Source organism: Dreissena polymorpha, chromosome 1, assembly GCF_020536995.1.
Source record: "Dreissena polymorpha isolate Duluth1 chromosome 1, UMN_Dpol_1.0, whole genome shotgun sequence".
In the NCBI taxonomy this organism is placed as follows: Eukaryota; Metazoa; Mollusca; class Bivalvia; order Myida; family Dreissenidae; genus Dreissena; species Dreissena polymorpha.
The window spans coordinates 140,815,895-140,834,984 of record NC_068355.1 but is presented as its reverse complement, the minus strand read 5'-3'; the positions used below and the strand labels follow the sequence as shown (position 1 = coordinate 140,834,984).

The following is a 19,090-nucleotide window of genomic DNA, read 5'->3' as shown; positions in this document are numbered from 1 at the left end:
AAAATATGTGTAATTGTTTTCATAAATGATTGTTTAACAAAGTTTTAAGATTTACACCAGGCGTCGTTCCGGCTGCGCAATCGTGACATCTTTAACTCATGTATGCCTAGTGGACTCTCCCATCCTTCTACATTGGATCAATTTATTTCCAAAATTAGGGATGTCTAGTATATTTATTTCTATATTTAAAATATTTCTTAAAGAAATTCTTTTAAGCAAACAGCGCAGACCCAGATGAGACGCCGCATCATTGAATGCTATCACGTTTACTTAGCCCAATCTAAAATTATATGTACGTCAGAAATAGTTTCAAATGCGATATTTGGCGTACCAGTATTCAATTACTATCATGCATACAGTGCATGTTATAACGTACTCTTAATGTGTTTTAACAATGGCGTGAAAGATGCCGTTTTATAGATTTAATCAGAATTATTCGATCAATTTAACCAATGCACGATCAGCGGTATCCTGGATACTATAGCCCATTTATGCCTAGCTTCTAGAAAAAATGCCTAGGCAAACAGCGTAGACCCGGATGAGGCTCCGCATGATGCGGCGTCTCATTAGGGTTTGCGCTGTTTGCTTAAATGAATTTCGGTAAGAAATATTCTAAATATAGACATAAATATTCTAGACATCCCGAGTTTTGGAAATAAATTGGTCCAATTTAAAGGAATGGGAGAGTCCACTAGGCATAAATGGGTTAAATGATTTTGTCAATTAGTTTCCCCTTTTCCAAGAAGTTGATGGCTCCCCTATGTCCCGATTGATAAATGTTGTTAACGCTTTCTGCGTATATTGAGTTCTTTATTCCTACCGCCATCCCTCCCTCATTCCCTCTCTAACACGAATTTCGCATGACCGACAATTTTTTACATAATAGCAAGATATTTTATAATTCCATGAATCCGGCTCTTCGGTTGATGCAGTGTTCGGTACACGCGCTTCTCACCTAGAAGACCCTTGTACAATTACCTGCAGAACACACCATTCTACACTCAGATCTCGCCTCCTATTTCGTGTACATAGCTTAAACGTCAAAATACCAGCCAAAATGAAACGTACTGTTAAAATGGGCCTTCCAGTTCCCAAACGATCGTTACAAGCACTGTCCGCCACCGATGAAGAACAGCTGAAACAAGAAGAAACCTCGAGTTCCAGATCAAGATCGCCATCCGCTTAACGGTAGAATTTAGAACAACAGTATCATCCACGGAAACTGACGCTAAAATGAAAAGGAAGACCTTTTAGTACTTTCAGAGCAAGAGGGGGGGGGGGAGGCCGACATGGCCGATTGGCTCCAGAAAAAACATATGTTATATACGAAGAAACAACATATTACAAAACACGGAGCAGGAGACAGACCTCTGGAATTCAAACGCATTAGAGCTTAATCTAGGGGCCTATGTTGAATACCTGGTACGAGAGTGTCAGGACTTTAATACAAGATGAGAGGCTCGGCAACAAAAGACATTGCTGACAGGCTAAACTCGCGCTGGTAATGCGGATACTTGGATAACGGATAGCACTTCGATAACCAAAAAGCTACGCGCGAAATAAAAGTTCCTTAGTTGTTAAATTTATACACGGTACATGGTGGAGTTGATAACACGTATATCCTTTTGTATTGTGAAGGAGGTATTTTAAGAAAAATGTTATATATTTGTAAACAATTCGAACATTTCATCGGCAAACTGCATAAACTGGATGATCAGTACAAATGTCTATAAAATAAGCAACGAAATATAGCAAGCCAGTGTTTTCTATTCCAGCATGTAGAGTCTTTACTGTGTCACAAATACTTGGAACGACCATCTAGCATTCAACGTCTTGTTTATAACTTTCACACGACCCACGTGTAGTATTCAGGTACTTTTCTCAACACTTTCGTAGTTTAAACAGATCATTAACGATTTAGAAACTCTCCACGTTAACATGAATGTATAGGATAGTCTTGATAAATCATAATCCGAGAAGCCCCGGGCATTCCTTATCTAATGGAAGGGTCCAAATAATCGCAGTGCTTCATTTCACGTGTACAAACAAAGGGGAAAATAACGCAGTGGTTTATCGTGCCGCTAAACTTGTCTGATTTATTTCCCTTACTTTTCTCTAGAATAACAGTTCTTTCCGGACCTTTTTATGCGTAAACGCATTCAGATATTGAACTGAAAGTTAAGTGTTAATTCAGAGTATTAAAATACATTTTTGTAAGCAAATGCGTTTTTTATTTATACAATTACAAATCCTGATGTTTATATGTGATTATAAAAATGATGCATATACATATTTATTTTCATATCTTTTTTACCAGTGTTTTATTTTATGCATTCAGTGTATGACAATGATGTATTGTCTTTGTATGTGACATTTCAAAACAACGCGACCGCAAATGATGAAATGCAAATCTGTTCACATTTGTGTCCACGTAATCGCGCACCATCATTTCATTTCGTTAATATATTGATTTTGAATGGACAAATTAATCGTGTTCACCTATGTTTTAGCGTGTGTAGGTAAGTACAATCTTGTGTGATCAATATTACGTACCGCGCTGTGAGGAAAAGGGGCTTAATACATATGTCGCCGCAGTTAAGCTTCTGCTTTCCACACAGACTGAATTTTCCGTTCTGATGAAATTTTTCGATTTAAAGAAGTCTCTGAACGAAAACCAAGTCAAGGAATATGTCGTCCCAGAATAGCCTATGCGGTTTGCACAGGCTGATCTCGGGCGACACTTTACGCACATGCATTATTAAGCCCCATTTTCTCACAGCGCTGATCATATCAATTAGAATGTATGATTTTACATCAATTCTTATACAAATACTGTTCATGTTTTTTTTGGTATTTACAATGTAAGTCAACTTCGAATCATGTTTTTAGCTCGGCTGTTTTCGGAGAAAACCCGAGGTATTGTCGTCGTGTCGTGTCTTGTCCGTCGTCATGTCGTCCGCGTCGTGCTAAACCTTAACATTTTGTCAAGGTTTTGAACATTGGCTCTAAAATCAAAGTGCTTCAACCTACAACTTTGAAACTTCATATGTAGCTGCACCTTGATAAGTTCTACATGCCACACCCATTTTTGGGTCACTAGGTCAAAGGTTAAGGTCTTTGTGACCTCTAAAAAAAATCTAAAAATTCTGACAAGCGTTCATCTATTCAAAACTGCACCCGCAGCCGAGCGTGGCACCCGTTATGCGGTGCTCTTGTTATTATTTATAGGTTATTTGATTTTGCTTTTCAAATATTTTTAATTTTGAGTTTCGAAAAATAATATATGCACTGTTTACGCGAAATTTAGCTTTTACTGAGGAAATAGTTCAGGCCATTTTAAAGAAAGAAGAATTATTTTTAGTATTCTTTTCAAGTTAGATACTTGTAAGACATTTAATAACCGTACTATGTTCTCATTCAAGAAGTCATTCAAGAAGTCATTAGTAAGGCTAACGAGACACATATCCCAATTGTTCAATATTGTTTCTCAATAGTTTTTCAATGGTGTTAAATAATAATGAACATCGCACTACCGGAAATGACACTAGTAGTATAAATCCGATCTCGTGTCTTTTAATCGAGAACAGGTACCGGTTTTCCTATTCGCTTCATAACGTGTATCAATGTTGCGCATGACATTATACTGTGCACGTGAAATACATATCAATGAAGGCAATATACCAGATAAATACATGTTTACGTGAGCACATTTTAGTAAACACTTGATTGCTATCAAGTGCTCACAGGCTAACCAAAGAATCACTACGTGCAAACTGTAAGTTCAGTATTAGTAGTTAACATCCGGGAATGTGATGGTTTACATTTCGAAAATATTGTAACATTTAATATTATTAATGACAAAAGCGTCTGTCGAAATAACGCAACTGTTGCAATACAATACCAAACAATAAATTGCTATTACAATAAGTTCGTGCACAGCAAATAGAAGCTCTAAGGAATATTATCAAGAAAAAATTATCTTTATCCAGGAAAATTGTGAGTAAATTAACGGACCGCCATGACATGATTGAAAGAATAGTATAAGAGACAAAACATTTCTTATTAATAAACAAACATAAAACAATCATAGCTGGTTTCAGGGACTTCCAATGCCGTCAACTGCACGGCTCTTCCCGACGGCGTGTACGAGGCCGGATGTAAGTCTTACGCATTGTGCACGGACGGTAGGGTGTCGTTCATCGACTGTCCCGAAAATACGACCTTCAATAACAACACCAACCAATGTGACAAGTACGTTCGTAGTATCGCTCTGATTCAAAAACCAATGTGACAAGTACGTTCGTAGTATCGCTCTGATTCAAAAACCTATGTGACAAGTACGTTCGTAGTATCGCTCTGATTCAAAAACCAATGTGACAAGTACGTTCGTAGTATCGCTCTCATTCAAAATAATCTTCATTGCCTTTTTATGAAATTGTTATCTTATTTTCAAATTCACTACGCTTAATAGTAAAAATATCCCGATTTGAAAGAGTTCTATGATATTGCTGCTTTTAATTACGAAGCAGCGTTTGTTTGTTTGTTTGTGTTTTTGCTTTAAAAAACGTTTCACAACGCTAAACTTGGTTTATCATTAAATAATTCTAGGGCTTCCATGTGTATTCGTGACTGATTATGTGTACTAAATATGTCACTGATTCATGTGTATTCGTGATGATTATGTGTACTAAATATGTCACTGATTACTTCCGGTATACGTGATGCTTCATATATCTTACAGATGCATTCGCTTGTCATGAAGTTCATTTGAGTCGCGTTCTGAGAAAACTGGGCATAATGCATGTGCGAAAAGTGTCGTCCCATATTATCCTGTGCAGTCCGCACAGGCTAATCAGGGTCGACACTTTCCGTTTTTATGAAATTTTTCGTTTAAATGAAGTCTCTTTTTAGCAAAAATCCAATTAAGGCGGAAAGTGTCGTCCCTGATTAGCCTGTGCGGACTGCACAGGCTAATCTGGGACGACACTTCACGCACATGCATTATGCACAGTTTTCTCAGAACGCGACTCATTTTAGAAAAGCACTATATCAGCGAAAAGATTATAGTCACCTATTTATAAGTTTACGCAATGTGAAGCTTTAACTATAAGCATAATACATTAATTGTGGAATTAAATTTGTATATATTTTATCGGTATGAAATTTACTTTCTATTACAACATTACAATTAAATTTTTGTATATCTTTTATCGGTATGAAATTTACTAAAGTAACCCTTGTGTTTGCCGTTCTTTTGTATAAATAAGAACTAATTTGACAGTTGTATACAATTTGGGGGGTATCAAATTATCTTAATCAACTTAAAGTAAACAGTTAGTTTGCCCCTGATGTAAAATACAGTTACTCTGTGTTCACCGTTATATTGCATGTATCTAATTAATCTATTGTGTACATTGTAACTTTTCCTTACAAACCTAATATGTACAATACAAACATTCAGTATTATCAGTATATTCCGTTAAAGCGCGTCTTGTGTGTCGCATAATAAAAATATGCAAAACGTTCGTAAAATAGATATATCAATCAGCATTTCATCAGTTACCCTGTATAATATCTTACACTTTTCTTTATATTTTGTTGTGCGCAATATCAAAAATGACAACTGATGAAAACATGTTTCATTCTCGGCACGCAGCAGTTTATACACGAGCCTTCCTTTTTTTGTACTGTATGATTTTTGGGTGTTAATCCCAAATGTTATAAAGGAAAGAAATTGTGATTCTTGTTCAGATATACATGTACTGTTAACTTCCTAAAATTCTGCGTGGTCCCCGAGAATAACTGTACACGTGGTAGTAACATCAAAGTTAGGTCATTTTAAAGTTGACTGAACCTACTCTAATAGTTATTATTGCATAAACTCTATCTATAATGCCCTCTGGTGGGGTGCAGAAACTTGGCAAAATGAGGGCTTGAACGGAAGAAATCGTGCATTTACAAGGCGATTCACGTGCCGTTCAAGCCCTGTTAGGTGTTTTTCATATCCATAATCTGGTCCACACGCAGTTACTTCCCTTCTCCAGCCTTCGACGACTTTCTAAGCATAAGGTCATAATACACCAAAAAGTTACCCTATATAATTCAATGTAAAAGCGACAACTTTAAGCGAAAATAAATGCAACATTTTGCACATAGAGACCCCCATAACCATACCTTTTCTTAAAGGCCATTCTAAGCGGAATCGATTTATGCAATAAAAAACATATGTCATGTACAATGCAAAAAAGAACTTGACACAAATCAAAATCGACTGTTTTTGCAACTTTTTTTTTCGGCCGTTTCTTAGTGGAATGTAACCTTTTCTAGTGCAATGGTTTACTATAGTCTTCAAGTGTATCATATTTCAGGGATTCAGTACTGAACACCTATTCATGCCTTACCATTATCTCCGCAAGATAACACCTGAATAATGGTAAAAAGTGTAAAACATGCCTTCCTGTCAACTATGATATTTTTTTAGAGAGTACAGCCCTACATGAAGCGATCATTTAGTGTATTGTAACCTATAAGACAACGTTTACTGTTAACATCGCGAAAAATAAGCACTTCTCGATACTTATAAACCTATTTTCTATGTGCATGCCAATTTACAGACCGATCTTTCACGTAGAAATGCTTGAAAATGCATTTTATTATTACGCCTGATAAGCCATGTGGCTTTCGCGTTCGGAGCTTTGATTTATAACGGGCGTTCAGGCGTAAAACGATTACCCTAAATAATTACAATCGGTCAAAATACTGGAATAGTGTTACAAGCTATGTAGAAAAAGAGGTAAACAACTATTAAAACGTGTTCATGAGCTCTTTCAGCACAAATTGTTGCGATTTGAGATGCTCAAGACGAGTTTTTGTACATTTTTTTTCTTATTTTCCTCTGAAAACGTATTTTTTTCTTAAAAACTCACGATGCTCCTTAAATTCGTGAAACAAACGCATTTATTCAGTGAAATTTGCCAAAACGCATCATATCTCACTAAAAAAATGATGATTTTCTGTAAATACAGCTTCTTTGTGACTAGGCCTGGTTTTGCGTTTAGGTCATAATACACCAAATAGTTTCCCTATATAATTCAATGTAAAAGCGACAACTTTGAGCGAAAATAAATGCAACATTTTGCACATAGAGACCCCCATAACCATACCTTTTCTTAAAGGCCATTCTAAGCGGAATCGATTTATGCAATAAAAAACATATGTCATGTACAATGCAAGAAAGAACTTTACACAAATCAAAATCGACTGTTTTTGCAACGTTTTTTTTTCGGCCGTTTCTTAGTGGAATGTAACCTTTTCTAGTGCAATGGTTTACTATAGTCTTCAAGTGTATCATATTTCAGGGATTCAGTACTGAACACCTATTCATGCCTTACCATTATCTCCGCAAGATAACACCTGAATAATGGTAAAAAGTGTAAAACATGCCTTCCTGTCAACTATGATATTTTTTTAGAGAGTACAGCCCTACATGAAGCGATCATTTAGTGTATTGTAACCTATAAGACAACGTTTACTGTTAACATCGCGAAAAATAAGCACTTCTCGATACTTATAAACCTATTTTCTATGTGCATGCCAATTTTCAGACCGATCTTTCACGTAGAAATGCTTGAAAATGCATTTTATTATAACGCCTGATAAGCCATGTGGCTTTCGCGTTCGGAGCTTTGATTTATAACGGGCGTTCAGGCGTAAAACGATTACCCTAAATAATTACAATCGGTCAAAATACTGGAATAGTGTTACAAGCTATGTAGAAAAAGAGGTAAACAACTATTAAAACGTGTTCATGAGCTCTTTCAGCACAAATTGTTGCGATTTGAGATGCTCAAGACGAGTTTTTGTACATTTTTTTTCTTATTTTCCTCTGAAAACGTATTTTTTTCTTAAAAACTCACGATGCTCCTTAAATTCGTGAAACAAACGCATTTATTCCGTGAAATTTGCCAAAACGCATCATATCTCACTAAAAAAATGATGATTTTCTGTAAATACAGCTTCTTTGTGACTAGGCCTGGTTTTGCGTTTAGGTCATAATACACCTAATAGTTTCCCTATATAATTCAATGTAAAAGCGACAACTTTGAGCGAAAATAAATGCAACATTTTGCACATAGAGACCCCCATAACCATACCTTTTCTTAAAGGCCATTCTAAGCGGAATCGATTTATGCAATAAAAAACATATGTCATGTACAATGCAAGAAAGAACTTTACACAAATCAAAATCGACTGTTTTTGCAACGTTTTTTTTTCGGCCGTTTCTTAGTGGAATGTAACCTTTTCTAGTGCAATGGTTTACTATAGTCTTCAAGTGTATCATATTTCAGGGATTCAGTACTGAACACCTATTCATGCCTTACCATTATCTCCGCAAGATAACACCTGAATAATGGTAAAAAGTGTAAAACATGCCTTCCTGTCAACTATGATATTTTTTTAGAGAGTACAGCCCTACATGAAGCGATCATTTAGTGTATTGTAACCATAAATGGGGAACTGAATAAGCACCAGTTTCCTCATGCATGCAGGGATAATGGCAATGCCTATTTCAATCCACTTTTCAACTAATACCATCTGCACTCTCTTGACAACAGTTTTATTGTATTGGCAACGTCAATGAAGTTAAGCCTAAGGTTATTTACTCAACACTTTTAAAAGACTGCTGTAAATTTAAGTGATTATGTACTTTCAACGATCCTGCTGTTAAGTCCAAAATAATTTCTCATTTCTTAATTTGCGCGGCTGAATTTCAACTTTGCATTAATCCACTGTTTAAACACATTTTTAATCGTAGACTGCATATCCGAAGGTAAAGCCTCGTCATTTCGGATGATGACCGAGTGAGGCATATGTAAAACACAACCTTGAACTGTATTGAAATAATCGAATTATTTTGTCGATGTCGAATGAACAAAACTTTGCTTTCAATGTTATTTTAATTTATTTTGGTATGTGTGATTTGTTTATGCAATAATAGCGAAAATACACATATTCTCGGACATGATCATCTGCGGGCGCTCTCAAAATCCGTTCCTGCCCTCGTGCTGCGCACTCGGACAGGAATGGATTTTTCGAGCGCCCGCAGATGATCATGCCCTCGAAAACGTGTATTATCCCTATAAAAGGTACCAAAGCATTATTACGATAAAATAAAATTATTTTTTAAATAAGTACAAGTATAAGTATATATGTATGTATATATATATATATATATATATATATATATAAGTATTTATAATATATATATATATATATAATTAAATAAATATAATTGAAACAATAAAGTAACACAAATATTGACTTGCTTAAAATTAACTTGCCAATTAGTTATACGTATACATCTGAGAAATCAGTGTATATCAGACGGTGGACGACCCACGAAAAGCAATCGTGATACATCGGCTATCTCGGATTCCTCCGTAAGATATTGATTTATGAAATAAATCGTCTGCTGATCCAGAGTGCCACGAAAAGGTTACACCTCAATGACCACAATTTACAATAACGGTTAAAGTTGTTTTGCGAGTGATTAGAAATATGTACCTGTGCAATTAATAATATTGTGTTTTCAGTCTACGTTTAGAATGCTGTTATGATTGTTTTTCTCGCATCTTGGTAAACTTTGTCGGAAAAATGTTCTTACTTAATATGAAATATGTGTGAGTTTGTTGCTTGATATAAACCACGTTACAATATATACGCAAACTGTTTACTAACTATACTTTTCGGTTTAAGATAAGAGGTTCGTTTTAGGTATCTTAAATTATTAAAAAAACAATAGTGTGCTATGCGTGACATATACTAAATGTGCTAATTCCATGCCATACAATTTATTTTCACTTAGATAGTACAGACTGTTCATGCCAGTTAAAAGTAAATCACACATCACAAAATTGTAGTTCTTGTATACATGTCTTGCTGTTTGTATAGCTTAGTGGTGAGATACTACATGCTTCTCTTTGTTGACGTTGTTCTTTTTCATAGCATAGCGATATTTTTCATCTATGCCGCAAGGCATTCCTAGTGTCTACCCAAAAGTTAAACTTTAGAACAAAGGCATTTTTAAATGGTTTAGAAAATGTGTTTTCCATTGATGAGTAAATTGATTCCTTTATCAAAATAATTACAGTGATATTTTACTCTTTGCTAAAACTATCGGAGCACTTATTTTAAATACTACATTAAATGAAATAAAGCTTTTCGATATTTTTATATCAGTAAAGCTTACATTGATAGTGTATTGTAGTATATATACTTGTCAAACAGAAGTCGATAATCAATATATGTAAATGTTATTATTGCATTGTTTAAATGCTGATGTATACAAACGTTTATTGCTTTTGTACATAAATGTACTTGTTTCATGGTGTTTCTCTGAAATAAAAGTAATCAAAAGATGAGCATACATTTAAGGCAATAATGCTTACTATAAAATGTAATTGCATTGCCTTTAATTTTTTTTTGTTATGAAATAATGTAAAATTGTATATACAAATTAGGTAATAATGCTTAAGTATACTATATTACTAAAACTTAATTGAATTGCTTTTATTTCTCTGATATGACATTGGTGTAAAATTGTATATACACATTAGGCAATGATGCTTAAGCAAAATATATTACATAAACTTAAATAAAGAATACGCATATAAACGTTTCAAAAGTATAATGAATATACACAAATTTCTTTAAATAAATTGTGGAAGCCGACGATACCAAATATTAATGTCTTATATTTAGGGCAATTTATCTTGCACTGTTTTTACACTATAAATGTTATATTCCACACTTGTTTTGCCGTTGTTTTTATTTTGTTCTGTGCATTTATGTATGTTTGCCATGCTCTGTGTTAAGCTTATGAAGGTTTTACGAACTTTAGCACATGTTTATAGCTACATTGTTGGTGTTTATAGTTTTCTTGTAATAGTGGTTTAATTGTGTAGTATTAGCAATTATGAATAATTTAAACATTATCTCATATAATTGCAGAGGCTTACATGACCACCAGAAAAGATCAGATGTTTTTAATTTTTTGAAAGAAACGAAAGCACATATATTTTGTTTACAAATTTGCACTTTACATCAGACATGGAGAAACATTTATATTCAATGTGGAATGCAGAAGCCTTTTTCAGTTTTTCAAAATCTAATTCGCGATGGGTTGGGATTCTATTTTCAAAAGGATTAGATGCGATGGTCAACCAAATTTTTTTCAGATGAGAATGGTAACTATATAAGCTTAAACATTCATTTACATGGGAAACAGTTTACTTTATTAATGTGTATAAACCAAATAATGATAACCCCGCTTTCTATCAAAACATTTTTCTTATTGAAAATATTGGGAACGAATCATTTATATGGTGTGGCGATTTTAATTTAGTGTTAAATACAAATCTTGATTATTGTAATTACAAATCAAATAATAATAATGTAAACGCAAGAAACACGTTAATAAACTTTATCACTGATAAAAAATTACATACAGAGAAATACATGGGGAACGAAAGAATTCTCCTAGCGTAGAGCGAATCCTTTGCAACAGGCAAGGCTTGATTTTTTTTTTGGTTACTCATGATTTCTTACCCCATATCAGAGATTGTAAAATTGGAATTAGTTATCGTTCTGACCATTTAGTTATCAATTAAGCTTTGGACTTTGAAAATATTAAAAATGGTAAAGGGCTTTGGAAATTTAACAACTCTCTTCTTTTAGACAATGACTATCTTACTTACATAAATGATTAAATAGAACAAATTAAAATACAATATGCTATACCAGTGTATAATTTCGAAAAAATTTCATCAGTTTGTAATGCGAATATATAATTTCAAATTAACGACCAGCTTTTCTTAGAAACACTTTTGATGGAAATCAGAGGCTCTACAATTTCATATTCATCTCATAAAAAGAAATGCCAAATGAATACAGAACATGAGTTAATTAAACAAATTGAAGTTATTGAGAAGAATTTGAATCAGGATAATGAAATTTTATTGACAAATCTCCAAAATGAATTACAATTAATAAGAGAAGAAAAAACTAAAAGAAATGTAATTCGTTGAAGAGCTGATTGGATAGAAAATGGAGAAAAACTTACATTTTTTTTTGCAATTTAGAAAAGTACAATTACACTAACAAAACAATACCGTTCTTAGAAACGCCTGATGGCAATGTTATACATGAACAATCAAATTTTTTTTAAAGAAGCAGAATTATTTTATAAGAACTTATACACTGATTCAGCAGAAATAAAAGATATTGACATTGAAAGCTTTTTAGAGAATGCTATACTAATACTTTAAGTCCTGGACAATCTTTATCATTGGAAGGTCTTCTATTATTTTCAGAGGTTTCATGTCCCGGTTCACATGTATTCCGAAAGAAAACAGATCAAAACAGTTTTTGTTTAAATTGGAGACCAATCACTTTGTTAAATATTGTGTATAAATTAGCCTTGGAACTATTGCTGCAAGACTAAAGACAGTTTTAGATCATCTGATAAACAAAGATCAAACAGGGTTTGTTATGGGTAAATTTATAGGAGAAAACATTCGACTCGTATATGATATTATGAATTTTACTGAAAAACAGACAGACAGACAGACAGACAGACAGACAGACAGACAGACAGACAGACAGACAGACAGACAGACAGACAGTTTATTTCAATCCAATAAGGCATTTAAGCCCACGAGGACATATACAATACAAGTGTTGACGAACAGTGTAGACTAGAATACAAAATTTTAACAAAAGTTGTAGTTGTATGTTTCCAATATTTGGAAAAAATCACTTTGAGAACAATATTTCAAAAAACATACATGCAAGATAATTCTGAAACGTTTTCTAAGCAATTTACCAATTTATTTTAAACTATTATACAATATGTTCTTATCTTAGAGGTTTTTCAATCAACTACTTTGGGTAGTATAGCTGCCTATATTTATTTTTGTCCTTGTACCGATTACTAGATGATATTCTATTAACAATTTAGAAACATAGAAATTGGTTTTTAAAATGTAGCATTACATTTATCCTGATTTGTTTCGTACTATCAAATAGCTTGATATAAGCATGATAGTATGTTGTTTAAAAGAAGCCTTTTAGGGCTGTATTTTAAACATATACATCGATTTAACAAACAATGACAAAAGAGTAGTTATATATACACATTTACATAAATATGCCATATTACACCACTGTATCCTGCATTAAATGGTTTCTCTACATCGACCTCTTCGGATATGTTTATAAATTTAGTTCAATTTTACTATTACGAAAAAACAAGTAAAATAACCAATCGCAAAGAAACCTTTAAATACAAAAATATAATATAGTTTAATCATTTAACTTGTATGAATTATATATCTATCACAGAGGGTATTTTAACATCTATGGAATTAACATTTAGAGTGCCATAGATATATATGCGTTACCGAAACGAATATGTAAGACTGATATCATAGGCAACTGCTATCACTAACATCTGTACTTAACAATTAATAACCACTTTTCATGTATTTGTCTTACCGAAAGAAACATGTAAGACAAATATTGTGGAAACTAGACTTATAATGACACGTTATAATATATTAATTGTAAGATCTTGAACTACATTATGATTTAACGAGTAAGACAGACATTATAGATGTTTTTGTCATATCAATTCATACGATAGAACGCTTATATGGTGTGATATTAACATTAACAGCAGAATTAACTTTGCTTTAACAATTTCAGATTAGTTCACCACGATACTTTAAAGTTGTACAGAGCAACCCTAGTATAGCCTGGTAAATATAATAATACAAAGGGTATTAATGCAACATGTCATATCTATTAATCGTAATAGAAAAATGCATGTAAATGTTATAATGTAAACGTATTTCACTACAATACATTACAGTTGTAAATAGCAACGCTATCATAGTCTAGTATACTTAACAATTAAAACGGCATAAAGGCCTCATATCATATTTATTATCCGTGTTACAAAATGTATGTTAGAGTAACCAACAAACGTGTAAACATAGTTTGCGTATGGTTCCTGTAATATTCCAAGGAACATATATAGTACATCAGACATGTTAACAGTTTCAGCAAAAACACAATGAAAACATGAAATATATACAATTCAAGTGCAAAGAAACACATAGAAATCATGTATTTACAGTATCACACGAAACACATTGTGCATCAATTTTACCATGTCAATTTCTATACGTTACCTCATTTCTAATAATAAATTCTTTATGAATATAGGTTCCTAAGTTTCTAAGTATATTCTCATTTTCTGACTTTATAAGATCTACAAATTTAGCCATGCTAGGTCTAAACCAATATTTTCTGCCAATATATTTTTTCCTAATGTCAGTATACATTACACATTCCATAACAAAATGATATTCATCCTCAATTGTATTGCACCTTGCACATTTTCTATCACTTATTGGGGTACTCAAAGGTCTGGTCCATCGACCAGCCTCAATATGCAATCTATGCGATGAGACTCGAAAACGAGAAAACGATTGACAAAACTTACTAATATTAAAACATTCGAGATATGGTTGAAATCTAAAAGATGAAATTGTGTTGTAGAATAAAGCTCTACTAGACTGAGTTAATCTGGCGTACCAGTTCTGTATAAATTGGTCATTTAATCTCTGCTTTACAATATATAGAAACATGTCATTATTACCTACACCTTGAAATGTCCAGGCATCAACAAAACCAAGCGAACATAATAAGTTCTTCAATAAGGAGCACCAATTTGTTTTATTGGGATACAATTCTAAATCATTCTTTAATAAATTATACACAAGAAGAATATACTTATTTTCTTTCGTTTGAAGAATTCGTAGCCAATATTTAATAGCCTTATACATATGAATAGTTTTAAAAGATACTCTGCCTAATTCGCCATATATAAAATCGTTCTGAGTAGTTTTCTTCACACCGAGCAGTTTTTTGCAAAATCTCATATGTAATGTCTCAATTGATAAGTCATTCGCAAAACAACATATTTCACAAGAATAATTCAAAATTGGCGATACAAGCTTATCGAAAAGTTCCAACTTGTGTTTTGGCGGTATATAAGTAAATTTATATAAGTATTTATTCAAAGTAAAAATGGCTTTCTGTGCCTGTCCGGCCAAAGTACTTTGTGCGGTACTAAGCGAACCCCCTGTAGTAAAAACCACACCTAAATAACAGAATTTGTTAACTATTTCAATTGGTTCGCCATTATAATAAAAGCAATGCCATTTTGAATAGAACCGCCTTTTCTAAATATCATAACTTTTGTTTTAGCAACATTTACCTTCAGTTTCCATGTTAATCAATAATCATATAATATATCAATACTACGCTGTAATGATTCAGCCGAATTTGCAAAAATGACAATGTCGTCGGCATACAGTAACATAAATATCTTAAACGTATTAACATCTATACCATCTGCATTGTTATGAATAAACATATCTTCTAAATCATTGATAAACATGGAAAATAAAAAGGGAGATAAGCACTCCCCCTGACGTACCCCAAGAGTGCATGTGTATTCATCACTTAACTTATTGCAATACTTAACTCTAGACTTAACAGAATCGTATACTGATTTAACAATGTTGAGTAAATTACCTCTAAGTCCCAGCTGTATCAGCTTAAACCAAAGATTTTCACGAACCACATAGTCAAACGCTTTAGTATAATCAACACATAATGAATAGAGTTGTATCCCTTGATTCAGAACATGTGTTATTAAACCGTTAAGCACAAATATATTATCTACCGTACTCATATTTGCCCTAAATCCTGCTTGGGCTTCTATATACACGTTATACTTTTCGGCCCATGATTTCAATCTATTATCTATAATCTTAGTAAACAGTTTACCTAAACTACTCAATAAAGTTATACCACGATAATTATCCACATTATTTATACTGCCTTTTTTATGAAGTGGAATCACAAAGCCTTCCGACCATCGCTTAGGGAAATATGCGTTTTCAAAAATCTTATTAAACAATGTATAAAAAACGTTCATCAATGCATTTTTACCGACAGTAAACATTTCGTTTATTAAACAATCAGGACCACCTGACCTGTTGGTTTTCAACTGATTAATGGCTGCTGTTATTTCCGTAATTGTTATACATGTGTTTAATTCACTGAACATAATTTTAAATTCATCATTTTCGTACCTATCAATAAAATACATAATATCTTCATCAGGTGTAAAATACCTATCTTCTGGGTTATTAACAGCTTTACAATAATTTTCAAACATTGGCATTGGCATTGATATATTTGACTTTTTGATACCAGCCGATTCCTTTAACATATTCCAATATAAACGAGCATTTTTGTGCCTGTTACTCAACAGTTTATTTGTTTTTTCTTTATCATAATTGTATCTACATTTTCTTATTGTCAACTTATAATTCGACCTAGATTTCACCATATTCACTCTTGTGTTATCATTTTGACTAATTCTATACTGATTAAAGGGGCCTTTTCACAGATTTTGGCATTTTTTAACTTATTCATTAAATGCTTTATATCGATAAATGTAAACATTGGATCGTAAAAGCTCCAGTAAAAAATCAAGAATAAAATTTAAAAAAGGAAAAGAACATTGCCCGGACCAGGTTTCGAACCAGTGACCCCTGGAGTCCTGCCAGAGTCCTGAAGTAAAAACGCTTTAGCCTACTGAGCTATTCCGCCGAGTACACATATTTGACGTATTTTATACCTTATATAAGCAATCTTCGTAGTTTCACAAAATTTAACGACAAAAACAGAACTCTCCAAATTATTCAATCGTTTCGCGTTGCAACGCTTTATAATTTTTAGGTTTTAAAATCGTCAAAAGATGCATATAATGGCTATATTAGACCATGGTAAATGTTCAGTATTACTGTTTCCTCACAAATATCATAACTAAAACGAACATTTGCGAATCTGAAACAACTTTTTTCAATTTTGTCAATTTACCAAAGCGTGAAAAGATCCCTTTAAGACATCTTAAGAAAATATTCCTTTTCGCAAAACACTCCTCGTTAAACCATGGCTGTGAACTTTCCGAGTTAACAACATAATTACTATTGTACATATATTTTTAACAAAAGGTGAGGCAACATTGTCTAAAATAGTTTCGAAATTATTTATGCACACATCTATATCATCACATGTCATGCTAGCCCTTATATTATTCGTCAAAACATCAAAGCTTTCTAAACATTCTTCACTCTCTAAATTTTCAATATAAGTATTTTTCAAGTCGGGCTTCCATACATATTTATAGTTTACACTTTCAAACTCCTTTGTATCACACCTATCACTTGTATTTTTACTGATTACTGAGTCAATGTATATGTAACGCTCATTAAGCAGTGGTCTGAGACAATATTTGGAACATCGATATCAAATATGGAAATATTCTTGAACATAGCATATTTGCATAACAAATAGTCCACCACGCTACATCCCCTATTGCTTACAAATGTATGTTTCCCTATCGTATTATCATTGCCTTTTCTACCATTTACAATTATATAGCCCGTTTGCTTACAAAAATCTAACAAAAATCTTCCATTATTGTTGACAGACGTTTTATCTAATGAAAACCTACGTAATTCAATGTAAGACAGGTACCCCTCAGGCAGTAAATCAATATTGAAATTGTTCACAATATCATTTTCTACATAATCAGGCAAAGTTGACGTGCGTGAGTTAAAGTCTCCAAAAATTGCATAATAATTTTCATTTTCGGACAAACTTTCTACATATATAACGGAATCAATTAACCTATCAAAAACATTAGTCTCATCCATAGATTGGCGGCTACTATAATCTGGAATCACATAACATAAACCTATAAAAAAAAGTCTCTCTCTGTACCTAACTTTTTGGCAGAAAGTTTAACCCAAATAATGTCATCTTTTGATGTAAAAACTAAACTATCATCTGACACTAGGTTATTTCTTATATGAACAATAATACCGCCTGAATTTCGTTTTGCTGTGCTTTTAATATCTTCTCTATTCAAAACGTAATGTTCGAAACCATCTGCATGTAAATTTGAAAAAACATCTGCCCATGTTTCTGTAAATGAAATACAATCATTGCTATCGAATAATTTCTTTACAAAATCCGATTTCAATTTGTCAGTCCTTTTACTACATAATCCGTTAATGTTCATATAAGCGCATCGAACTTTGATCTTCTCCTCTCCGTCCTACTTCTTGACCTCCGGCTCACTCTGTTGCCCATCAATGTTCGTCTCGTTTCTATTTTTAGAAACTGGGAAATTCCCATTTTTGACAGCTGTCAAATTTCGACTATATGGACTAGCGGAGTAAGTCCGCCGAGATGTACGGTTTCTTGTACGGGATACATGCGAGCCACTACCTGTCACCACCTTAGCATATGTCTGATCATTTGAAAGCGTATTGTTTTCAGAAATATTACACTGATTTTGCTCACTAACGACCGGCGACTGGGTGTTAATGCCACCGGACGCAGGGGTAGTATTGGGTACTAATAGTGCAAATGTATCTTTTAGCAGGGAAGCCATCGCTCCAAAATGACTCCCCTGTAAACATTCGGAGTTCACAACTTTGTCTGTCAATATAATATACCTGGATTATGAATGATGTTAGACTTTGAAAAAGCTTTTGATTCTCTTTCTTTTGATTTTATTTTAAAAACGCTAACTTTTTTAAAGTTTGGTCCCAGTTTCGTAAAATGGATATCACTTTTTTATCATAATGCTTCTACTGCTATGCAGTTGAATGGTTTTCTTTCCGAATTCTTTAACATAGGTCGTGGCTGTTGACAGGGGGATCCCATAAGTCCATAATTATTCATTTTATGTGCTGAAATTTTATCAATTAAAAAAAGAAATAACAGGGATATCAAAGGTATTTGTATCAATGGCATAGAATATAAAATTTCACAATTTGCAGATGATACAACACTACTGCTAGATGGAAGTGAGGACACAGTTAAAAAAAAAAACTCGATACCCCCTTTCACTTCTCTCAATTTTCTGGTTTAAAAATTA

The 19,090-nt window shown here is 33.2% G+C and overlaps 1 protein-coding gene across 2 annotated transcripts in view; it reads left to right on the top strand.

The window, feature by feature from the left end:
- Positions 1–19,090, top strand: part of LOC127852879 (chitin-binding domain protein cbd-1-like) — a 45,710-nt gene that overhangs the window by 22,177 nt on the left and 4,443 nt on the right. Inside the window, exons 1-2 of one of the 2 annotated variants that reach the window (XM_052386910.1) lie at positions 2,367–2,519; positions 4,101–4,251. In XM_052386910.1, the coding sequence (XP_052242870.1) occupies positions 2,477–2,519; positions 4,101–4,251 (194 nt within the window). In that variant the 5' untranslated portion in view covers positions 2,367–2,476. Of the gene's footprint in view, positions 1–2,366; positions 2,520–4,100; positions 4,252–19,090 lie in introns of those variants that run through there. The other variant, XM_052386918.1, reaches the window with a different exon arrangement.